This window comes from Ambystoma mexicanum, chromosome 3q, assembly GCF_040938575.1.
Source record: "Ambystoma mexicanum isolate Mex_15411 chromosome 3q, UKY_AmexF1_1, whole genome shotgun sequence".
Taxonomy (NCBI): Eukaryota; Metazoa; Chordata; class Amphibia; order Caudata; family Ambystomatidae; genus Ambystoma; species Ambystoma mexicanum.
The window spans coordinates 739,940,958-739,959,829 of record NC_090926.1 but is presented as its reverse complement, the minus strand read 5'-3'; the positions used below and the strand labels follow the sequence as shown (position 1 = coordinate 739,959,829).

Below are 18,872 nucleotides of genomic sequence, written 5' to 3'. Positions count from 1 at the left end.
GTGGGAAACCTGGCCAATAGAGATTGTCTGCATGAATTCACATGTTCAAACCTACACTACCGGAACATTTCTGAGGTTTAAATGTTGATGGCTGATGAATCTTGTATATTACCACTGAGCATGCAGATACCTACAATCTGCTGGTGAATTGGTTGACCATACATGGCTACTGTGTCCTTCCCATGCGATGCAAACAAATTAGCGCTCACTATGCCACAAGTTCAATGAAGCTCGATGTACCTACTCTAAATTGAAGGTTTCCCTAAATGAAAATAATGGTTGATGAAAATCTTAACTGAAGCTCTGTTCTCGTAGTGTTCTCATTGCTCGGGCCAACCCTATAGTTCTGATATGCTGCATGGACAGATTCAGAGCACATCTTGCCATGCGACATGCTGGGAGTACCTCATGGGATCTAATGGAAGCTATTTACTCACCTTGGGAGCACCTCTCACAAATTCTTCACTCAAAGTGTGTCACCAAAAGCAACCAGCACCCATGAGTGATCAGGCGAGAGCCACACCAAGCTCAGTGTATGCCTATGCATAAGAAAAAAGCCTACTTTAAGCCGTGCTATAGAAGGTTCAGAGAAAAATAAATTTCAAGTGAGAGCCACTGGAAAAAGCTACTGCCCTGTTCAAAGGAGAACAAACTGTCTGGAACATGCATCCAGCATGAGTTTTAAATTAATTTACTATGGCACAATATTCTCTGTCCCCTTCCCAGTGACACCATTCCACTAGTTGAAGACCAATGGATATCTTGTGGACTGATATCAGAGGAGGACTATGCACTATTCCTAGAAGGAAAAACATGAGTGTGAAGGATGACGGGGGCTGAGTGAACTGGCAAAGTATTATACTCTCTGGCTTCTTTAAACATTATGTAATCCCAAACAGTGATGAACACCCAGAGAAAACAAAAACAAAGGAGACATGGGGAAATCCTTTTCTGATCAAGCTGGTGCAGCCGTAACCAGGCTTAAATGCTTAAACCTGAAATTATTTCCAGTATTGAAAGGGCCAATAGCAAAAGATCAAGCAGTTTTGTATTTTGAGAAGCACCTTTTTGCTGGGTCAGCTTCAAACCAAACATGGTCATACACAGACAGTATCCAACCCCTTCCGTGTGTCTGTCTTATTTTGTTATGACGGAGCTCCCCTTTGTATATGCTCCTTTGACTGCACTTAATGATAACATGCTTACCTTCCCAATCCACGTTCCAAGGAGACTGACGCACACTTTCCCATTGTCATACAAGTTGGGATTCAAACGGCCACTGCACTGAGAGAGGTATCGGAAGAGAGGCGGAACGGCTGGGTAGATGTTGGGAAGCTGCATGTCAAATAGAAAGAGGCTATCCTCATATGGGGTGCGGTTGGGTCCTTTAATGAGAGCAGAAAAAAGATCCTGCAAGCAGAGAAGTAAGCTTAGTTACAACAATGCCTGTACTTACACACAACCAACTACCGTGATACAGAAAATGCAGGCATTTCTTGCAATATCAACCATGCACCTTTAAGCCAGTTGTCTCTTCTAGAAAGTAACATTTGCTAAATTCTTTACACTAATTAAATAGATCAACTTGCAACAGTTTTAAGAGATGGTTGTTAAGCATTTGTTTACCATTGTGTTCTCATGTGGGAATTATCAGAATTACTCACTGCGAGAACATAACGATTTAATGATTTCTTTAGTGTGTTTTTGGTGATCCATTGGTTCTTTGTAACAGACAGTGGGTTGGTGAGAGCTGTGTGGGTAGAGCCAAGTGAACCAAATATAGCAAGGTTCACTATTCCATCTCAGTTATGAGCTGTGTAAGGATGATAGTGCGTAAATACTGCTCTGGATCACTGCCACTCTAGATCTTGCAAGTGTGCTCCAGTAAAATTGGTGATTGAAACATCCACTGGCCTGATCCGTTACTGTGTGCAGTACATATATGAAGTATAAAAGTTAACTAACACTATCAAGATTATAGCAGGATTATTTAAAAAATAGCCCCCTCTACCTTGTAATGGACAGTAAAGGACATTTTAGTTAACGGGCGATATTTCACAGGGCCACGTCGTAGACCTCTCTAAAAAGTTCCCCCATGCCACATATCTAGGTACCCTGTATATACAGTCATTGAATTCAATTCTTGCATTGTTCTCCAAAAGATACTTGTCATTTTCCTAGAGAAGCACTAATTCATATGGGAGCTCTACCAGCCCAAGATTGACATTTCTCAAGAATGCAACAACCACATACACGTTTGATCCTCAATGGGAATGACAGTGTGGTACAGTTGACATCCTTCCGAATGGAGCCTTGGCACAAGCTCATCAAATGCCACCAATATCATGGTGCATTTGCATACTGGTCCCCCTTTCGTGTCTAGAACACTAATTTTGGTATGCAAAGAATACATTGCTTGCCTTCAGTAATGTCCTGTCTGGTGGACAATATTCCTGATCTTTTGAAATATATAATCGACCCAATCTGTACCGGACTCCTTTTGCAGTCAGTAGGTGGCACCGACCGGCTTAGCCTTCAACCCGTTCATCTTGTGATGTGACCGTCGTCATGATTGTGCAGAACAGTCTGTGCCATTTTCCTCAGTTAAGCCTTTTGCCACTTTCGGCTAAGCAAGGACAGCAGAACTTAAGCTTATCATGGTCACTCATCATTTTCTTTCAATAATTATTTAAAAGGACAGTGCCACTAGAGCAGTAGATGGTAGGGCGATTATCAGGGGGAGGGGGGAATATTGTGTCCATCAGAACTAACATTACTGAAGGTAGTTTATCTAAAGTACACATTGCTGACACAGAATTCTCTTCTTTTGAAAGACTCCCCCAACCAAACCTTTAGCTGTTATTGTGTGCCTTTCTCGACTTTTGAAGAGTGAAGAGTGAAGTCTTTTTACTTCACTTGCCTTGCTAGGCTTCTTTGTTTAGAGGGCACTAGTGATCCATGTAGCTGTGGAATTCTTTATTTTACACTGCACTCTTCACCTTATAGAGGTGAAGCAGGGATACTTTGTGTCCCTATGTGGATACTTGCATGATACGTTCAAGACGGGCTGGTGACAGCTGAACTTTTTTCTACAGTGAATTTTACTGCTTAATGCCATATAGGGTGCCATATACTATAAAGTGGCCTTCTTGGGGCCTTTCCCTTACTGTACAGGACTCTCAGACCTGGGTGTTTTTCTCCTGTATTTTAACTACATTGCAAAAGTAGTGTCGTCCTCTGGTTTTACCTCCTAGTAAAGCATCTAGGGAACGCTCTACTGTTTTGTCTGCTTGCGCCCCGCCCTGTGTCCTTCCCTAGTGTTCTCCCCACATCCTTCCTCTGCTCCTCTCCCTACCTAATCTATGGTGCTCTCTGTCTCTCCTATCTTTTCTAACTGCTTTTCTATAGACTATCCTGCTCTCCTAACAAAATCTGGTAGGAAGAAGTTTAAAAAGGACATCCTTGTCTCCAACCCGGGCCTCCCCATCGCTGACACCTATAGCAGTACTTCCTCCAGGCAAACCCTCACCGACATCCTCATTGACGTTCCCTTACCAGACCAATGGACGCTACATATGGTCTCTGTGTTCTCTCCTTTCTCATTTTCTCCCATTAATGGCGAAACGGTGGGAGACCCTTCTGGCCTCCTTCCACTCCTCCAAGGTAATCATTAATGTCTACTTGAATGATACCATCTTGGTCGAAGGCCCTCAAGCCAACCTTCTCTTTGATGGTCTCTTCCCACGCCTCATCAATTTACTTTCTTATCCTGCTGTCCTCCCTTCCCTCCACAGCTTCCTAGCCTCCCACGGCTGTATCCGCCTTGGCTACCTTGCCCTCTCCTTCCTCTTCTGCCCCCCCACCCCTCCTTGGGCTTCTTCTACACCTCCACACAGCGTACCTCTGATCTGTACCCCTCCCTGGAAGTCTTTCAATGATGGCAACTTCTCCATATTGCCACTCTAAACTCCACTCAGCTGTCCAACACTCCTCTGACATCTGCTGCCTCCTGGAGGAACTCTACCTCGATGTCCCCGGTCTCACCGAGACATGGTTCACGACCAGCTCTGTCATAAGCTTTAGACACACTCCTTACTGATGGCTACAAGATCCTCTCTGCACCCAGACCCAACCGTTCCGATGGGGGTGCAGCCCTGATCTTCCCTGAGTGGATTCCTGCCTCTCTCATTCCTACGCAGGCCTACTCATCTTTCGAAAGCCTCGTCTGCAGGCTCTCTCTCTCCTGGCCATTTCCTTACTGTGGCTACCATCTATCGGCCACCAGGTCAGATCTCCTCCTTCCTCTGAGGGGGCGGACCTCTCCTATTCCCTCCTAGTCTTGACCACTCAACTCCTTCTTGGAGATGTCAACATCCAACCTGGATGCTTCCTGCCCTTCCTCCAGACTCTTTCTCGAACTCTGCGACTCTTTCACTGTCTATTCTCCCCTCTGGCCCGACTCACTCTGCAGGGCACACGTTGGATGTTCTGATCTCTTCAGACCTTGAGTGATCACTTTCTCCTTTCCTCCCAGCTCACCCTCTCCACCCCTCAGGCCAAACCAACTCCAGCATTGCCACCTACCTTCTCGGTTATCCGACCCATGAAGCACGTGTCAGTTGAGGCTTCGCTACCACTTTCTCACGCCCTCCTCCCCCCTTGGCTGACTCACACCCTGACACAGCACTCTCCATGCTCCACTCGGCTATATCGGAAATGCTCGATGTTCATGAGGAAGTTCAAAGCCAAGTGCAACTCTTAGCAACTCAGACCGTGTCACCCTTAAACGCAAGTGCATTGTTGCTGAGAGGAAATGGTGTGCTTCAGGTACATCCTCTGACACACTGAACTGTCGCCTGCTCCAAAGGCAATACCGACTCTGTCCGCACCAAGAAGAGAGCCCACATCCAAGCCCATGTCTCTACGGCATCTAACAACTCAGCCGAACTCTTTAAAATCTGCAAGGAGCAGGCGAATCCAGTATCAGTCTCTGCATCTCCTGTCAACTCTCAGGCCCTCTGCACAGCCCTGGCCTCTTATTTAATTTCCAAAAACTCAGGACATCCTGTCCTCCCTCTCTTCTCCCCCTACTCCCTGCTCGTCCCCTGGCCCTTCTTCAGCCACCTCTCCTCCCTCCTCCTCTGCCTTTCCCCTGCTCTCCCTAGACAAGGTTACAATACAAGTCCAATCTATGAAAGTCTTGTCAAAACAGGTTCACCCCTGTTCCTTCAAAACCATCAAGGATCATATTGATACCCTGTGCTCCTGCTCTGGCCGACTTCTGCAACCACTCCTTTGCCACTGAAGTCTTCCCTTCCTCCCTGAAATACTCCCTTGTGCACCCTCTTCCTAAGAAACCCTCTGCCATTGACTCCTGCCCGACTATCGCCCAATCTCCATCACTCCTTTCCTGGGCAAACTCCTGGAAAAGCTGGCCATCTCCCAGCTTAATCTTCACACTGAATCTGTTGGTTGTCTCCATGACCATGAGTCTGGTTTCAGAGCTTCCAGAAGCACGGAAACTGCTCTCCTGAACACCCATGAAGACCTGCTCTCCAACCTTGATTCCAACAACCCGTGTCCTCATCTTACTTGATCTCTCGTCTGATTTGATACAGTCAACCATGTCATCCTGCTCAACCGTCTCCGTTATAACCTGGGTTTCACCGATCAGGCCCTAGCTTGGCTGACTTCTTTCCTCTCTGATCGACCCTCCCGGGTCCAGCTTGGGTCCTTCGTCTCCTCCATCTCTTCCTGTGGTGTTACCCTGGTGTTTAACCTCTCTCCCTGGCTGTTCATCCAAAACATGGCACTTCTTGCCCACCGCATTGCCGCTCTCTGCCCCAACTTTCAGTGCTATGCGGATGACACACTGCTCATTTTCAGGCTCCCTTCTGCCACCTCTTCGTCTCTCATCACTGTCTGCTATCCAGGAGTGGTGTGCTGCCAATGATCTCCACCTTAATGACAGTAACACCAAGATTCTCCTCATCGGCACATCTGCTCCCTCCTTTCCTGTCAATCTGGCTGACCTCTTGGCCCTCTGCCTGCAAGGCTAAAAACCTCAGGGTCATCTTCGACTCCACACTTTCCTTATCTCCTCACATCTCCGATGTCTCCAAGAAAAGTCACACTACCAGCTGCACCTCCTCAGAGGTATTCTTCCTCTCCTCTCCTTCCCCCAGAAGCTCATTTTCTACAGAGCTCTGGTTCTCTCTAGGCTGGCCTAGTAAGAACGTTGTCTCTTCTCTCTGTTCCTCCTCCCTTGCCTCGTTGCGCCTTGAAACACTTGTGTATAGGCGCGTTACAAATGCCATATCATAAATACAGTATGCCTGTTCCCAGCACCAGCTTTCCCAGAGAAAGCAGCGGTGCGGGTTTGCAGCGAAATGTGGTGGCTGGGACTGTCTGGTCCCAGTCAATATTCATGCCAATGTGTGACTGTTGCTGGGCAAATGGAGGACAAAGGTGGTCCATGAGTGGACAGCACCTGCCACTTTGAATGGTGCAGATGATTGTCATTGATGGGCTTGAGGGGGGCAACTCCAGCTTGAATACTGGACAGATGGAGGACTGTTGCTGCTTCAAAGAGAAGCAACCCACTGAAGACCAGGAACTCCTTGTTGTAGCCAACCAGCAGGGTCTTCAAATGTTCACAAAAACGTCCTGCTTCTTTGCTCATCTCTAGGACGACTTCATTAGCGTTTCAAACCTTTAACAACCAGTCTCGACCCCTGCTTGACAATCCTGGCCTTGGAAGATTTCCCAAGTAGTTAAAGATCCATTTGGTGGGCTGACTATTTTCCTTGTGGGCTACCTCACTGCATCAGTCGCAGCCCCGATTTCGCAATTGGGACAGCGGAGACCATAGGCTTGTGTAACAAGCAGCCTCCCCTGCGACAGTAGCTTGGCTATAAGGGTAATCTTTTGCTATGTTCTTCAAGTGGCCATTGACCTTCGCCTGCATCGTGCCCTGGGGGTCTTCTGAGGTAGATATGTTCAGATGGATTTCTTGAATCAGATTTTAGGAAGCCACCCTAGTTATGATGAACAGAGAGCTCTGAGAGGTTAGGCAAAACCCACTCAAGGTAGTGTGGACAGCAGACAAAGCTTATTCTCAGGAGAGAATGTGTGGTGTCAGGGTCCCTCATGAGTACACACAGTATGGCACACAATATTTCAATTTAGACAGTCAAGTATAAAAAGAGATTTATTATAGGCCTTCTGAACACACTGGAAAATGAATCCGACAGGTAGTATCGCACAACACTACGATACAAATATAAGCATGCACGATAAGTTCAAATATATATTGGATAACTTATTTCAGCAAATCAGGCAAGTCGTTTAGATGCAGTAAGGGATGGCAATCAATTCACAAGACAATATCCTAACTTGAGCAGTCCAAACCCCAAGATCAATGGGGTCATGTGACCAAAAGTCGCAAGAGCCATAAAATGTTTCACACCAGTAGGATTCCTCTGTAGAAAGGATTCAATGGGCTTATGGTGGTAGTTTCAAACTACTTCAAAGTTCTACAATAAATTTTCCAGAGAAAAGATTTCAACTTTCTTCAAGACCCAAGGCTAACCCAAAGGCAGCATGCTGACCTAGGTGCAACAACCAAAGGCGAGTGGAACAGAGATGGGAGACAAAGGGACCGGTTCCCAATGTAACCCAATTAGTGAATTTGTGGGGCTGGGACATCGAGGGACCTTGGGGGCAGGGGATGAAATGACAGCCACACCAATATTTTTGCCCCCCCCGCACTCCAATTTTCCCAGATGTCTGTGTAAAGGCTGGGGGTAAGATCTTCAGCTGTTGGTTCCAGTGGGAGATGCCCAGGAGTTGCAGGTTTGAGGATTGTTCTAGTCGGCTAGTAAGATGCAAAACCTGTTGGTGAAGAAGAACAAGTTACTTATCAAACTGGTAACGTTCTTTCGACTGGATGTTCCTCCAACGTATTCCTCATCTATGACATGTAATGTCCCCATAGGTGCTGCTTCGGAATGTTTTTTCGGCAGAGGGCGCCCTTGTGTCGGGTCGATGTCCCTCGAGGGCCTCCGTCGAGGGTGATGTCATTGGCTATTACATGTAGGACGCACAGCGCCTGTAGCCTCAATTTATGTTTTTTCCCCTTCCCACAACATGTGCATACATGCCTAGAGACATAAGTCGACTGCACGTAGCCTTACGGGACGTAAGCTGTAATGGCATGGGAAATTCTTGAGAATTGTTGGCTGGGAGGGCGATGAGGAATATGTTGGAGGAACATCCAGTCAAAAGAACGTTACCAGTTTGGTAAGTAACTTGTTTTTCGAATGGATTGTGTCCTCAACGTATTCCTCATCTATGACAGACTCCCATAGCAGTAAAGAGGAGTGGAGGAGGGAAAAGAATTTAGACATACCCAATTCAAATGGCAGAGTACAGAACTGCCTTACCAAAGGCAACATCCTGAGCATGGGACGTACCCAGGGAGTGATGCTTAAATGTGTGTGTATAGAAGACCACGTTGCAGCGTTACAGATATTCTTAACCAGCAAACCCCTCTGGGGTGCTGACGAAGTGGTGATGCCCCTGGTGGAGTGGGCACACAAACCCTCAGAAGGGTCCTTACCAGCCAACCAGTAGCATTCCGAAATAGTGAGGATAATTGACCTAGACAGGGTCTGCTTATAAACCGCCTGTCCCAAACGGTGTCCAGTATATCCCACAAAGAGTTGGTCGTCCACTCTGAGCTTGGCCATTCTGGAGAGATAAAAACTCAAAGCTCTCCTAGGATACAACCAATGAAGCCGTTACTTGTCCTTACTAGGATGAGGATAGAAAGCGGGGAGTACCACCTTCTGACTCATGAAATTCGGACACAACCGTAGGCAAAAAGGATGAACAAACTCAGTAAGACCCTGTCCTTGTGGAACAAAGTAAAGGGTGGCTTAGAAGAAAGTGCCTGCAACTCGCTCACTCTTCTAGCAGGCGTAACTGCAACCAAGAAAAAAGTTTTAAATATCAAAAGTCCCAATGGGCAAGAGTGCAAAGGCTCAAATGGAGCACCCATCAGAAATTTCAAAACCAAATTAAGGTCCTAGATCGGCACCTGAAATGGCGACGGCTGGAACACATTTGTGAGCCCTTTCAAAAACTGTGATCCGTGAAATTTTAAAATAAGAGCATTCCTATGATGAGCACTTAAATATAGACAGCGCTGTCAAGTAACCTTTGATGGTGTCCACCTGAAGACCCCTGTGGGCCAAGGAAAGCAGGAAAAAGAATCTCTGGAAACGAGCACTGAAAGGAATCTACATTCTTTCCCCTGCACCAGTCGCAAAACTATCGCCAACTGTACAGGGACTTGGTTGCCAGGCATCTAGTCGAAAGCAACACCCCGATTAAGTCATCTGGAAGGTACCAATCTCTATACCTCAGCCTCTCAGAAACCATGCGTAAAGGTTGAGAGTCTCGACATTCGGATGGAGAACCCAACCTTCCTCCCGCGAGAGAACATCCTCTCTGATGGGCAGACGTATTGGAGGACAGATGGACATGTCCAGAAGGTCCGGCTACCACACTCTCCGGGCTCAATCTGGGGCAATGAGGATCATGCGGGTCCCGAATCTTCAACCTCCCGAGAACTTGTGGGATGACGGGTATTGGAGTAAACATGTACAGCAGCGGAAAGAGCCACTCCACTACAAACGCGTCTCCTAGAGCTACTCTCAGAGGAAATTCCCTTGAGCAGAACCTTTCGCACTTCCGGTTGGCATGGGATGCGAACAGGTCCACCTGTGGGTCTCCCCAAAAGGTGAAGATCTCCTGAAAGATTTCAGGAGCTAGCTCCCACTCGTGGGAGGCTGCGCTCTGCCTGCTCAGAGCGTCCGCCGCCATGTTCTCCTTGCCAGCTAGATGAACCGCCGATAGGGACATTCCCTCAATGATCGGCCAGAACCAAAGCTGCATTGCCTCTTTGCACAGAGGCAGTGACCCTATACCCCCTCTTTTGTTGAGGTAATGCAAGGCCACCGTGTTGTCCGTCATTATCAGGACATACCTCCCCCATACAGACGGCAGTAAAGCCTTCAGTGCCAGTCTGATGGCTCTAGGCTCCAAAAGATTGATGTGAAGTCTGGACTCCGATGGAGACCAGCAACTGCTGATGGACAGATCGCCGGCATGAGCTCCCCACCCTGTCCGTGACGCATCCGGGACCTGCGGCCATGGCTGCCAAAAAGGCTCCCCTCTTATGAGATTCACCTTGTCCGCCCACCACAGAAGATCCTGCGAGACAGAGGGCGGAACATGAAGGCGATCCGACATCCTGCCCGAGAACTGGGACCACAGAGTCCTTAGAGCCCACTGAAGGGATCTCATCCTCAAGCAGGCCTCTGGCACCAGAAAAATGCAGGATACCATAAGGCCGAGCAACCTTAAGAATGCGAAAGTCTGAAAACTCTGGGCTTGTTGAAACTTTATGACCATATTAAGAATGTGATGAGCCCTCACCTTGGGTGGCAAGCATAACCCCAAGGACGTGTCCAAAACCGCGCCTATGTACTGGAGCCGTTGGGATGGTGTCATATGCAACAAGTTGAGGGAGACGCCAAGCTTCTGAAGTGAGTGGCACGTGACGCTTGGATGATCCAAGGCTTGTTCGGGAGAATGCGCCCTGATCCAAGGCTTTTTCGGGATAACGCGCCCTGATCAAGCAATTGTCCAGGTAGGGGTAGGCGTGAATCCTCCCCTCTCCTGAGATGAGCTGCCACCACCACCATGAGCTTGGGGAAGACCCTCGGGGCGGAAGTGAGCCCGAAACGGCAGGACCTTAAAGTGATAGTGGGATCCACCGACTGCGAACCTGAGGTATTTACTGTGCTTGAGATGGATCAGCACATGAAAATAAGCATCCTGTAGGTCCAATGACACCAACCAATCCTGAAGTTGGAGGGCCTGAAGGATCTGAGAAAGATTGACCATCTTGAACTTGTCCATCCTGAGGAATTTGTTCAAGTAACGCAAGTCCAGGATGGGTCTCAGTCCTCTGTCCTTGGGTATCAAAAAATAAGGGGAATACCAACCCTTGTTCCACTCTGCCACAGGCACCGGTTCTAAAGCGCCTTTCTCCAGCAGGGCCCAAATCTCCTGCACAAGGAGCGTATCCGCAACCTTCAAAGAGTGTTTCGCCGGTGGATTGCCGTGAGGCCGTTGGAGAAAAGGGAGGCAGTAACCGTGGGCTATTGTATCCAGAGCCCATGCATCTGAAGTAATGGCGTGCCATTCTTCGAGATGCTGGGACAGCCTACCCCCCACCAGAGAAGGAGTCATGGCCTCATAGCTGCTTAGAAGCAGCAGTGGCAGCGCTGGAAGGTAAAGAGGCAGCTGCCCGAGCAGCTTTGTCAACCCTACCCCGTCCACCACGAGTGCCTCTACGGAGATCCTTTGACTGGGCATCCTCTTCACCTTTCCAAATGAGGATTAATAGCAAAAGGAACGACCCCTCGATTGTTGTCCCCTAGGACGAAAAGCAGAGGTTGACGGACAGCCGCGCCCAAAGATTTGGCGGCGGCCTTTGAGATCTGCAACTTTTCAAGCCTTGCTGCCAACAAGATGCAACCCGTCAAAGGGCATGTTGAGAAGACGGGCCTGCACATCGTGTGCAAAACCGGACTTCTGCAACCACGCAAATCTGCGCATTACGGTGCTCGTAGCCATGGAGCGCGCAACACAATCCACAGTGTCCAACCCAGACTGAAAGGATTCACACATGGCATCTTTGCCATTTTGCACAATAGCTAGAAAGCCATCCCTTTCTTCCCCTTCTGGGATATGCTCAGCCACAAGTGAGATACAATTCCACAGAGTGCAAAAACTTTGCCAAAGCACAGGTGGAGTTGGGCGATTTCAGGGCCAAATTCCCAGCAGCAAATACCTTGCACGCCCGCCCATCCATGCGTTTATTCGTCCCGGGGGGATGGAGGGGTATGCTGCTTGCTTTGAGGTGGCAGTAGCTGCCTGAACCACCAAACTCTTGGGAGTGGGGTGGGTGGATAAGTAGCCGGGGGCTCCACTTGATGGGCGGTATTTCTTCAAAGATTTGTTAACCGCCAGAATAGATTCCGGGGAAGTACAAGTAGCAGCCACACTTTTCTGTAGGGCCACATGAAATGGCAACACCGGTTCAGTAGACAGACCCCGATACAAGATGTCCGTAAGATCTTGATCATACTCATACTCAACCTGAGGCCTGGACCAACCCAGGTACTCAGCAACTCTCAACATCAGTCTCCTATAGAAGGATCCTGCATTCTCACCTGGATCGGGTTTCCCCAATTCCATCTCAGGGGAGGTGTCGAGGCCACTGGCGGCATGTAAGGACAGACGCAAATGCTCAATCCTACTATCCTCATCAACGCGACATTCCGGAGTATTAGGTGTCCCATAAGGCAGACCAAAAGGCATCCTCATGAATGGTCTGGAGGGACTGGAAAAACTCCTTCCTAGGGAGAGGAGTGCACCTCTTATTTGAAACAGGCTTCACATTTTAGTAAGAGTCTTTTTAGGAGGTTCAGGAGCCACAGGGGCGTCCGACAGCAACTCCAGCCCAGCAGGCGCGGACTGCATCAGTGTTGACAAAGGTGCCGAAGATTTCGAAGGCCTCGAAGGTCTGACCCCAGGGAGAGACGACAGACTCCTTCGATGGGCACAGCGCCAAAGGCATCAACATCTTCCTCGACAGCTTCTCTGGCCTCGACGGTTTTTGTGGGTGAAGACCATGACCTGGAATGTGTCTGGTGATCTCCCGATGCCTTGTCCGCATGGGACCTCTGCGGTTCCTGATGTTTATCGCGCTGCTTACCCAAGCCCGAGGGCATACGAGTATCAGACCGAGACTGACCCTCGCCGGCTTCAACTGAAGGCGCGGACAGGGCTGTGCCGTGAGACTGAAAAATCTGCAACATCTGCTCCCGAAAAGCCTCCCATTCCTCGGGGGTAGAGGACTTATTGGGGCGCGACACCCTTTTCAGGTATCAGTCATCGAATGAGGACGGGGAAGGCAAATGGTGACGTCGCTTCCGACCCGCCTCGACGAACAGGACGAGTGGCGTGAACCACTCTGGGATCTAGACCTGCCAGGCGGCTTCCGATGAGGAGACTACCTCTACTAGTCGGTCGACCTTCCAGCCGATTTGGATTTACGGGGTTTGGCAATACAGCCTACCTTTCACTTCCCCCTTACACTCCCGCAAGGACTTGGCAGTCAACGACTGGCACTTCGAGCAGTCGTCAGTGGCGTGGTCCTCGCCTAAGCACCACAAGCTGACAGTGCAGGTCCGTGATGGGCATTTTGGACCTGCCGTGCCGACACTTAAAGCCAGACCGTCGTACAATATAAAGTTGAAGACATGAGGTGCGCCGAGTTCACAAAGGAAACATGTTTGCGGAAAAAACAGAACTGAGGCTACAGGTGCCGTGCGTCCTACTTGTAACATCCAATGACGTCACCCTCGACTGAGGCCCTCGAGGGTCAACGACCCAACGGCATCGACGCCGAAAAAATTTCCGAAGCAGCACAGCTGGGGACATTACATGTCATAGATGAGGAATACGTTGGAGGACACAATCCATTTGAAATGCAGAATCCAACAATGCAGGCCTCCTCCGGGCACTTTTTTGGTTGGAGGAAGGAGAGTTCAAGAGATGATCACTGCACACAGGCGATGGCAAGCATCCTTCCAGTTGCGGTCACAGCAGCTGCCCCAGGACAGGTTCCCTTGAAGGCAGAAAGATGAAATACGGGGAGAAGGCTGCTTGTGGCACAAGCTGGTAACCAACAAAATTCCGGACTTCAATTCGGAACGGCAATGGATCTGGCAAGGTAGCCCACAAAAGAGCTGGTCAGTCCACTAGGCAGTCCAGGGACTCGGAGGGGCTCGATCCTCGAGAAGGTGTCAAGACTAGTTGTTCTCCCTGGTTCAAAGGCTAGGCCATTGCTCAGGGTTTTCGTAGATCAGGCAGAGCAGCAGGGCTTCACTAGGCCAGACGTAGGAAGGGATTTATTTTTTTATATTGAGTATTTGTTAGGCGCTTATACAACTGGATTGTGTTTTAAAGCACAACAAGGCTAAATGGGAGGGGAGCAGGAGAGCAAATTACAAATGGCAATAAGAGTAAAATACAGTTGTGGTACTACTAGGCCTTGTGGTATTCGGATGTGCAAGTGCAGTGAGGAGAGTTGCACGAGATAGGGAGGGAAGAGGAGGAGTGGGCAAGTGCTGGTGGAGGGCCCGGGAGGGAAGTGCTAAGGAGAGCCAAGAGGAGAACCTCCGGCTAAGTGCTAGTGCAGGCGGCTCCCAAGGGTGGGATGCACAGCCGCCAAGCAAGGGTCTGCAAGGGTAGTGCAGTAGGGGGGAGGGTGCTGGCATTGACTGGGAAGAGGGCCTGGAATCCTGTGAGGATCAGGCCAGCAGTCACAGCAGCTGTGGGGTGGTTAGCAGGGAATGGAAGTAGGTAGAGAACAGCAGAGTTCTGAGCAGTTGCCAGAACTTGGAGGGCCGGCTCAAGTCTGAGAGGGGCAGGGAGGCAGTTCCAGAGGGAGGCGCCAGCTGAGGATAGAGACCTGCCCCTCCACTCTGCTTGGAGAAGTGTTCGACAGAGGAGCATAGGGCTCTAGCAGGGGAGTATTTAGGGAGGGAAAGTTGGAGATTGCGTTGTCCCAGGCCCCAGAAGGCATTGTGGATGATGCAGAGTGTCTTAAATTTGATCCTTGCAGCCACCGGGAGCCAGTGGAAAGATTTCAGGGCTGGACAGATGCGGTCCCTGGAGTGGAACCGAGTTCTGAGCTTCTGGGGGAAGGTGAGGACAATAAGAATGCCTCTGAGGTGGTGGAGCTGGAAGTGGGACTTCTTAGCAAGGTCCATGATGTGAGGGATGAAGGCTAGAGGGGAATCGAAGATGACCCTGAGGTTTTGGGCCTTGCAGGATGGCAAGGGTAGATGGCCAAAAGGTAGGAGGTAAAGAGGGTGCAGATGTCCCAATCAGAAGGATCTCCATCTTACTGGCATTAAGGCAAAGATCGCTCGCTGCCAGTCAGTGATGCCAAGGGTGTCTCGGTCATTTTAGGAGGATGGAATGGTTGACTGTGTCAAAGGCAGTGGAGAGATCAAGGAGAATGAGAACTGCGGGGGAGTTGGAGTGGAGATTTGCGAGCATGTTTTCCCAGGTGTTCAGGAGAATAGTTTCCAGGCCTCTGGATGACCGGAATCCAGATTGGTGGTCATGGAGGCAACCAACAAGATCGGTGTGGAGGATCAGTTGGGGGGAGGACCAGCTTCTCCAAGAGTTTACCCAGGAAGGGCATAGTGGAAATAGGGCGATAATTAGCACACAGGAGGTGTCAGACAGCATTTTCAAGAGAGGGTACACAAAGGAGTGCTTGAGGGATAGAGGGAAAGAGCCTGTGGGGAAGGGGTGGTTGCAGAAGTCAGCAAGAGCCAGGTTGGGAAGAGATGATGCTGTCCTTAACGGTTCTGGAGGAGCAGGAGAGTATCTGTTTGGGGGAGGCTTTTCACAGAGCGGAACACTTTAGAAACCTCATGTGGTGCTATGGGTGGGCGGGGGTGAGGGGAATTTGGAGATGGGAGTGGAGGAGAGGACAAGATGTGCTGTGTTTTCGATGTGAAATTGGAGACCAAAGGAGTGCAGATAGCCTGGGAAGGAAGGAGAGAGGCGGAGACTGCAGTTGGATTGGCGAGTTTCTTGCATATTCTGAAACATTAGGCCATGTTAGTAGCTTCAGAGATGGGGGCTTGGATGTGGGCCTGCTTCTTGGATCAAATAGAGAAGCGATGTTGCCTTTGGAGCAGGGCAGTTTGTCAGAGGGTAACCCCCAAGGTCTGAAACTTCCATTCAGCAACTCTACACCTGTGTTTCAGAGATGCTAGATCAGAGTCGTATAAGCTGTTCTTTTAGAAAGGTTTTAGGCAGATCCTCATGACAGGGGCAAGGACATAAAGGGTGTTGGAGATGGAGAGGTGCAGGTTAGCAAGGACAGTGTCAGAGGGAGAGTCAGAAGTGGGGGTTCAGGGGCGATTTATTTATTTTATTGTTTACTTGTTAGGTGTTTATACAATAAGAAGAACAAGTTACTCTCTTACCTGGTAACGTTCTTTCGATGGGATGGTCCGACGACGTATTCCATATCTTTGATAGTAATCACCACAGCTGTGCTGCTTCGGAACATTTTCGGCGTCTGCGTCCTGCGTCGATGACGTCGACGCGCCGTCCCCGAGGACCTCCTCCGACGGCCGACGTCACCCGATGTGATAAGTAGGACGCACGACGCCCATAGCCTCAGTTGTAGTTTTTTCCCCCAGAACGTGCGACACCAGTCTTCTGCCAGTCAGACACACAAGGCCTTGCGGAAACCTAAGCTGCAATCGCATAAGAAATTCTGCAGCGGGGAAGGTAGGGAGGGAGCGATATGGAATTCGTCGTCGGACCATCCCATCGAAAGAACGTTACCAGGTAAGAGAGTAACTTCTTCGAGGGGATTGGGTCCTCCGACGCATTCCATATCTTTGACAGACTCCCAAAGCAGTACCAAAGCAAGGTGGGGGGGGGAGAATTTAGAACACAAATTTAGCATGCCCAATCAAATTGCGGAATAAAGGACTGCCTTGCCTAAGGCCAGATCCTGTCCTCGGATGGAATCGAGGGAGTAGTGACGTACAAAAGTATGTACAGAAGCCCAGGTGGCTGCATCACAGATGTTACGAATAGGAACACCACTCTGCAGGGCAGTAGATGCAGCCATACCCCTGGTAGAATGGGCCCGCAAGCCAGCCGGTGGGTCCTTACCCGCCAAGCAGTAACACTCGGAGATAGCCAAAATAATCCAACGAGACAAAGTCTGTTTTGTCACAGCTTGTCCCAAACGCTTTCCAGCGTAACCAATGAAGCGTTGATCGTCCATTCTGACCCGGGACATGCGTGAAATATAAAAGCTCAACGCTCTCCTAGGATCAAGCCTATGGAGCCTCTCCTCTTCCTTACCAGGATGCGGAGGAGGATAGAATGCCGTCAGAACAATCTTCTGGCCCAAATAAAATTCCGAAACCACCTTCGGAAGAAAGGAAGGACGAACTCGGACAACCCTGTCCTTATGAAACACAGTGAAGGGTGGCTTAACTTAAAGTGCCTGTAACTCACTCACTCTGCGAGTGGAAGTAATGCAACCAAAAACACAGTTTTCAGAGTTAACAGTCTCAAAGGGCAAGAATGCAAAGGCTCAAACGGAGCACCCATAAGAAACTTGAGAACAAGATTCAAATCCCAACCTGGCACCAGAAAAGGTGACTGAGGGAACACATTGGTGAGCCCTTTCAAAAACTGAGAAATTAAAGGAATCTTAAAATAGAAACATTCTTCGGACGAGCGCTTAAATATGGACAGTGCCACCAGGTAACCTTTAATGGTACCCACTTGTAAGCCCCTGTGGGCCAAAGAAAGCAAAAAAGACAGAACTATGGGAATGTCACATTCAAAAGGATCCACATTCTTAACTCTGGACCAGTCACAGAATTTACGCCAACGGTACAGAGACTTTGTTGCCGGCCGTCTGGCCGAGAGCAACACCTCCAACACGTCTTCAGGGTGGTCCCAATCCTTATACCTCAACCTTTCAGAAGCCAAGTGTGAAGGTTGAGGGATTTGACCTCTGGATGGAGAACCTGACCCACCCTCCCGCGAGAGCAGATCGTCTCGGTAGGGAAGACTACGTGGAGGGCAGACGGACAAGTCGAGAAGGTCCGGGTACCATGTCCTCCGGGCCCACGCCGGAGCAATGAGGATCATCCGGGAACCGAACCTCCGTAACCTCTGCAGTACTTGCGGGATGACGGGGACTGGAGGAGACGCGTACAGCAGTCGGAATGACCACTCCACCACAAATGCGTCTCCTAAGGCTCCTTTTGGAGGAAATTCCAGCGAGCAGAACCTTTCGCACTTCCGGTTGACACTGGAGGCAAAGAGATCCACTTGAGGGGTTCCCCAAAGGGCGAAGATCTCCAGGAGAATATCCTGAGCCAGCTCCCACTCGTGAGAGATCGTGCTCTGCCTGCTCAGAGCGTCCGCCGTCTCGTTGTCTCCGGCCAGATGAACAGCCGAGATCGAAACTTCCTGCTGGATGGCCCAGAACTCGAGCTGCATCGCCTCCCTGCACAGAGGAAGTGACCCTGCCCCCCCCCCCTTTTTTTTTTTTTAAGAAGTGCATGGCCACCGTGTTGGCCGTTAGAATCAGGACACTTTCCTCGCACAGTCGGCAGAAAAGCCTTCAGGGCTAGCCTGACGGCCCTCAGCTCCAACGAGTCTGGACTCCGACGGAGACCAACGACCGCTGACTGCCAACTCGTTGGCATGAGCTCCCCATCCCGTGAGGGATGCGTCCGTCACGATCGTCACCTCCGGCCAGTGCAGCCAAAATGGGCCCCCCCCCCTCATCAGATTGCCTTCGTCGGCCCACCACAGAAGGTCCTGGGAGACCGAAGACGGTTCGGCACCTGAACAGGTTCCTGCCGGAGGACTGAGACCACTGGAGCTTGAGTGCCCATTGCAAAGATCTCATCCGCAACCTGGCCTCTGGCACCAGAAGAATGCAGGATGCCATGAGGCCGAACAGTCTCAAGAACTCGAACGCTGGGAGAGTCTGGGCAAGTTGAAACTTCACATTCAGCACCATCTGCTGAATGTGAAGAGCCCTCACCTGGGGAGGAACACACAGCCCCAGGGATGTGTCGAGCACTGCTCCGATGTACTGGAGCCGCTGTGTTGGCGTCAAATGGGACTTCTTTAAATTGAGGGAGAAGCCCAGCTTGTGA

The 18,872-nt window shown here is 49.8% G+C and overlaps 1 protein-coding gene across 1 annotated transcript in view; it reads right to left on the bottom strand.

Moving 5' to 3' along the window:
* The window catches only part of UBE2O (ubiquitin conjugating enzyme E2 O), a 1,359,828-nt gene that overhangs the window by 106,763 nt on the left and 1,234,193 nt on the right, over nucleotides 1-18,872 (bottom strand). The window contains exon 16 of the mRNA XM_069654680.1: nucleotides 1,207-1,410. Within this exon, the coding sequence (XP_069510781.1) occupies nucleotides 1,207-1,410 (204 nt within the window). The remainder of the gene's footprint in view (nucleotides 1-1,206; nucleotides 1,411-18,872) is intronic.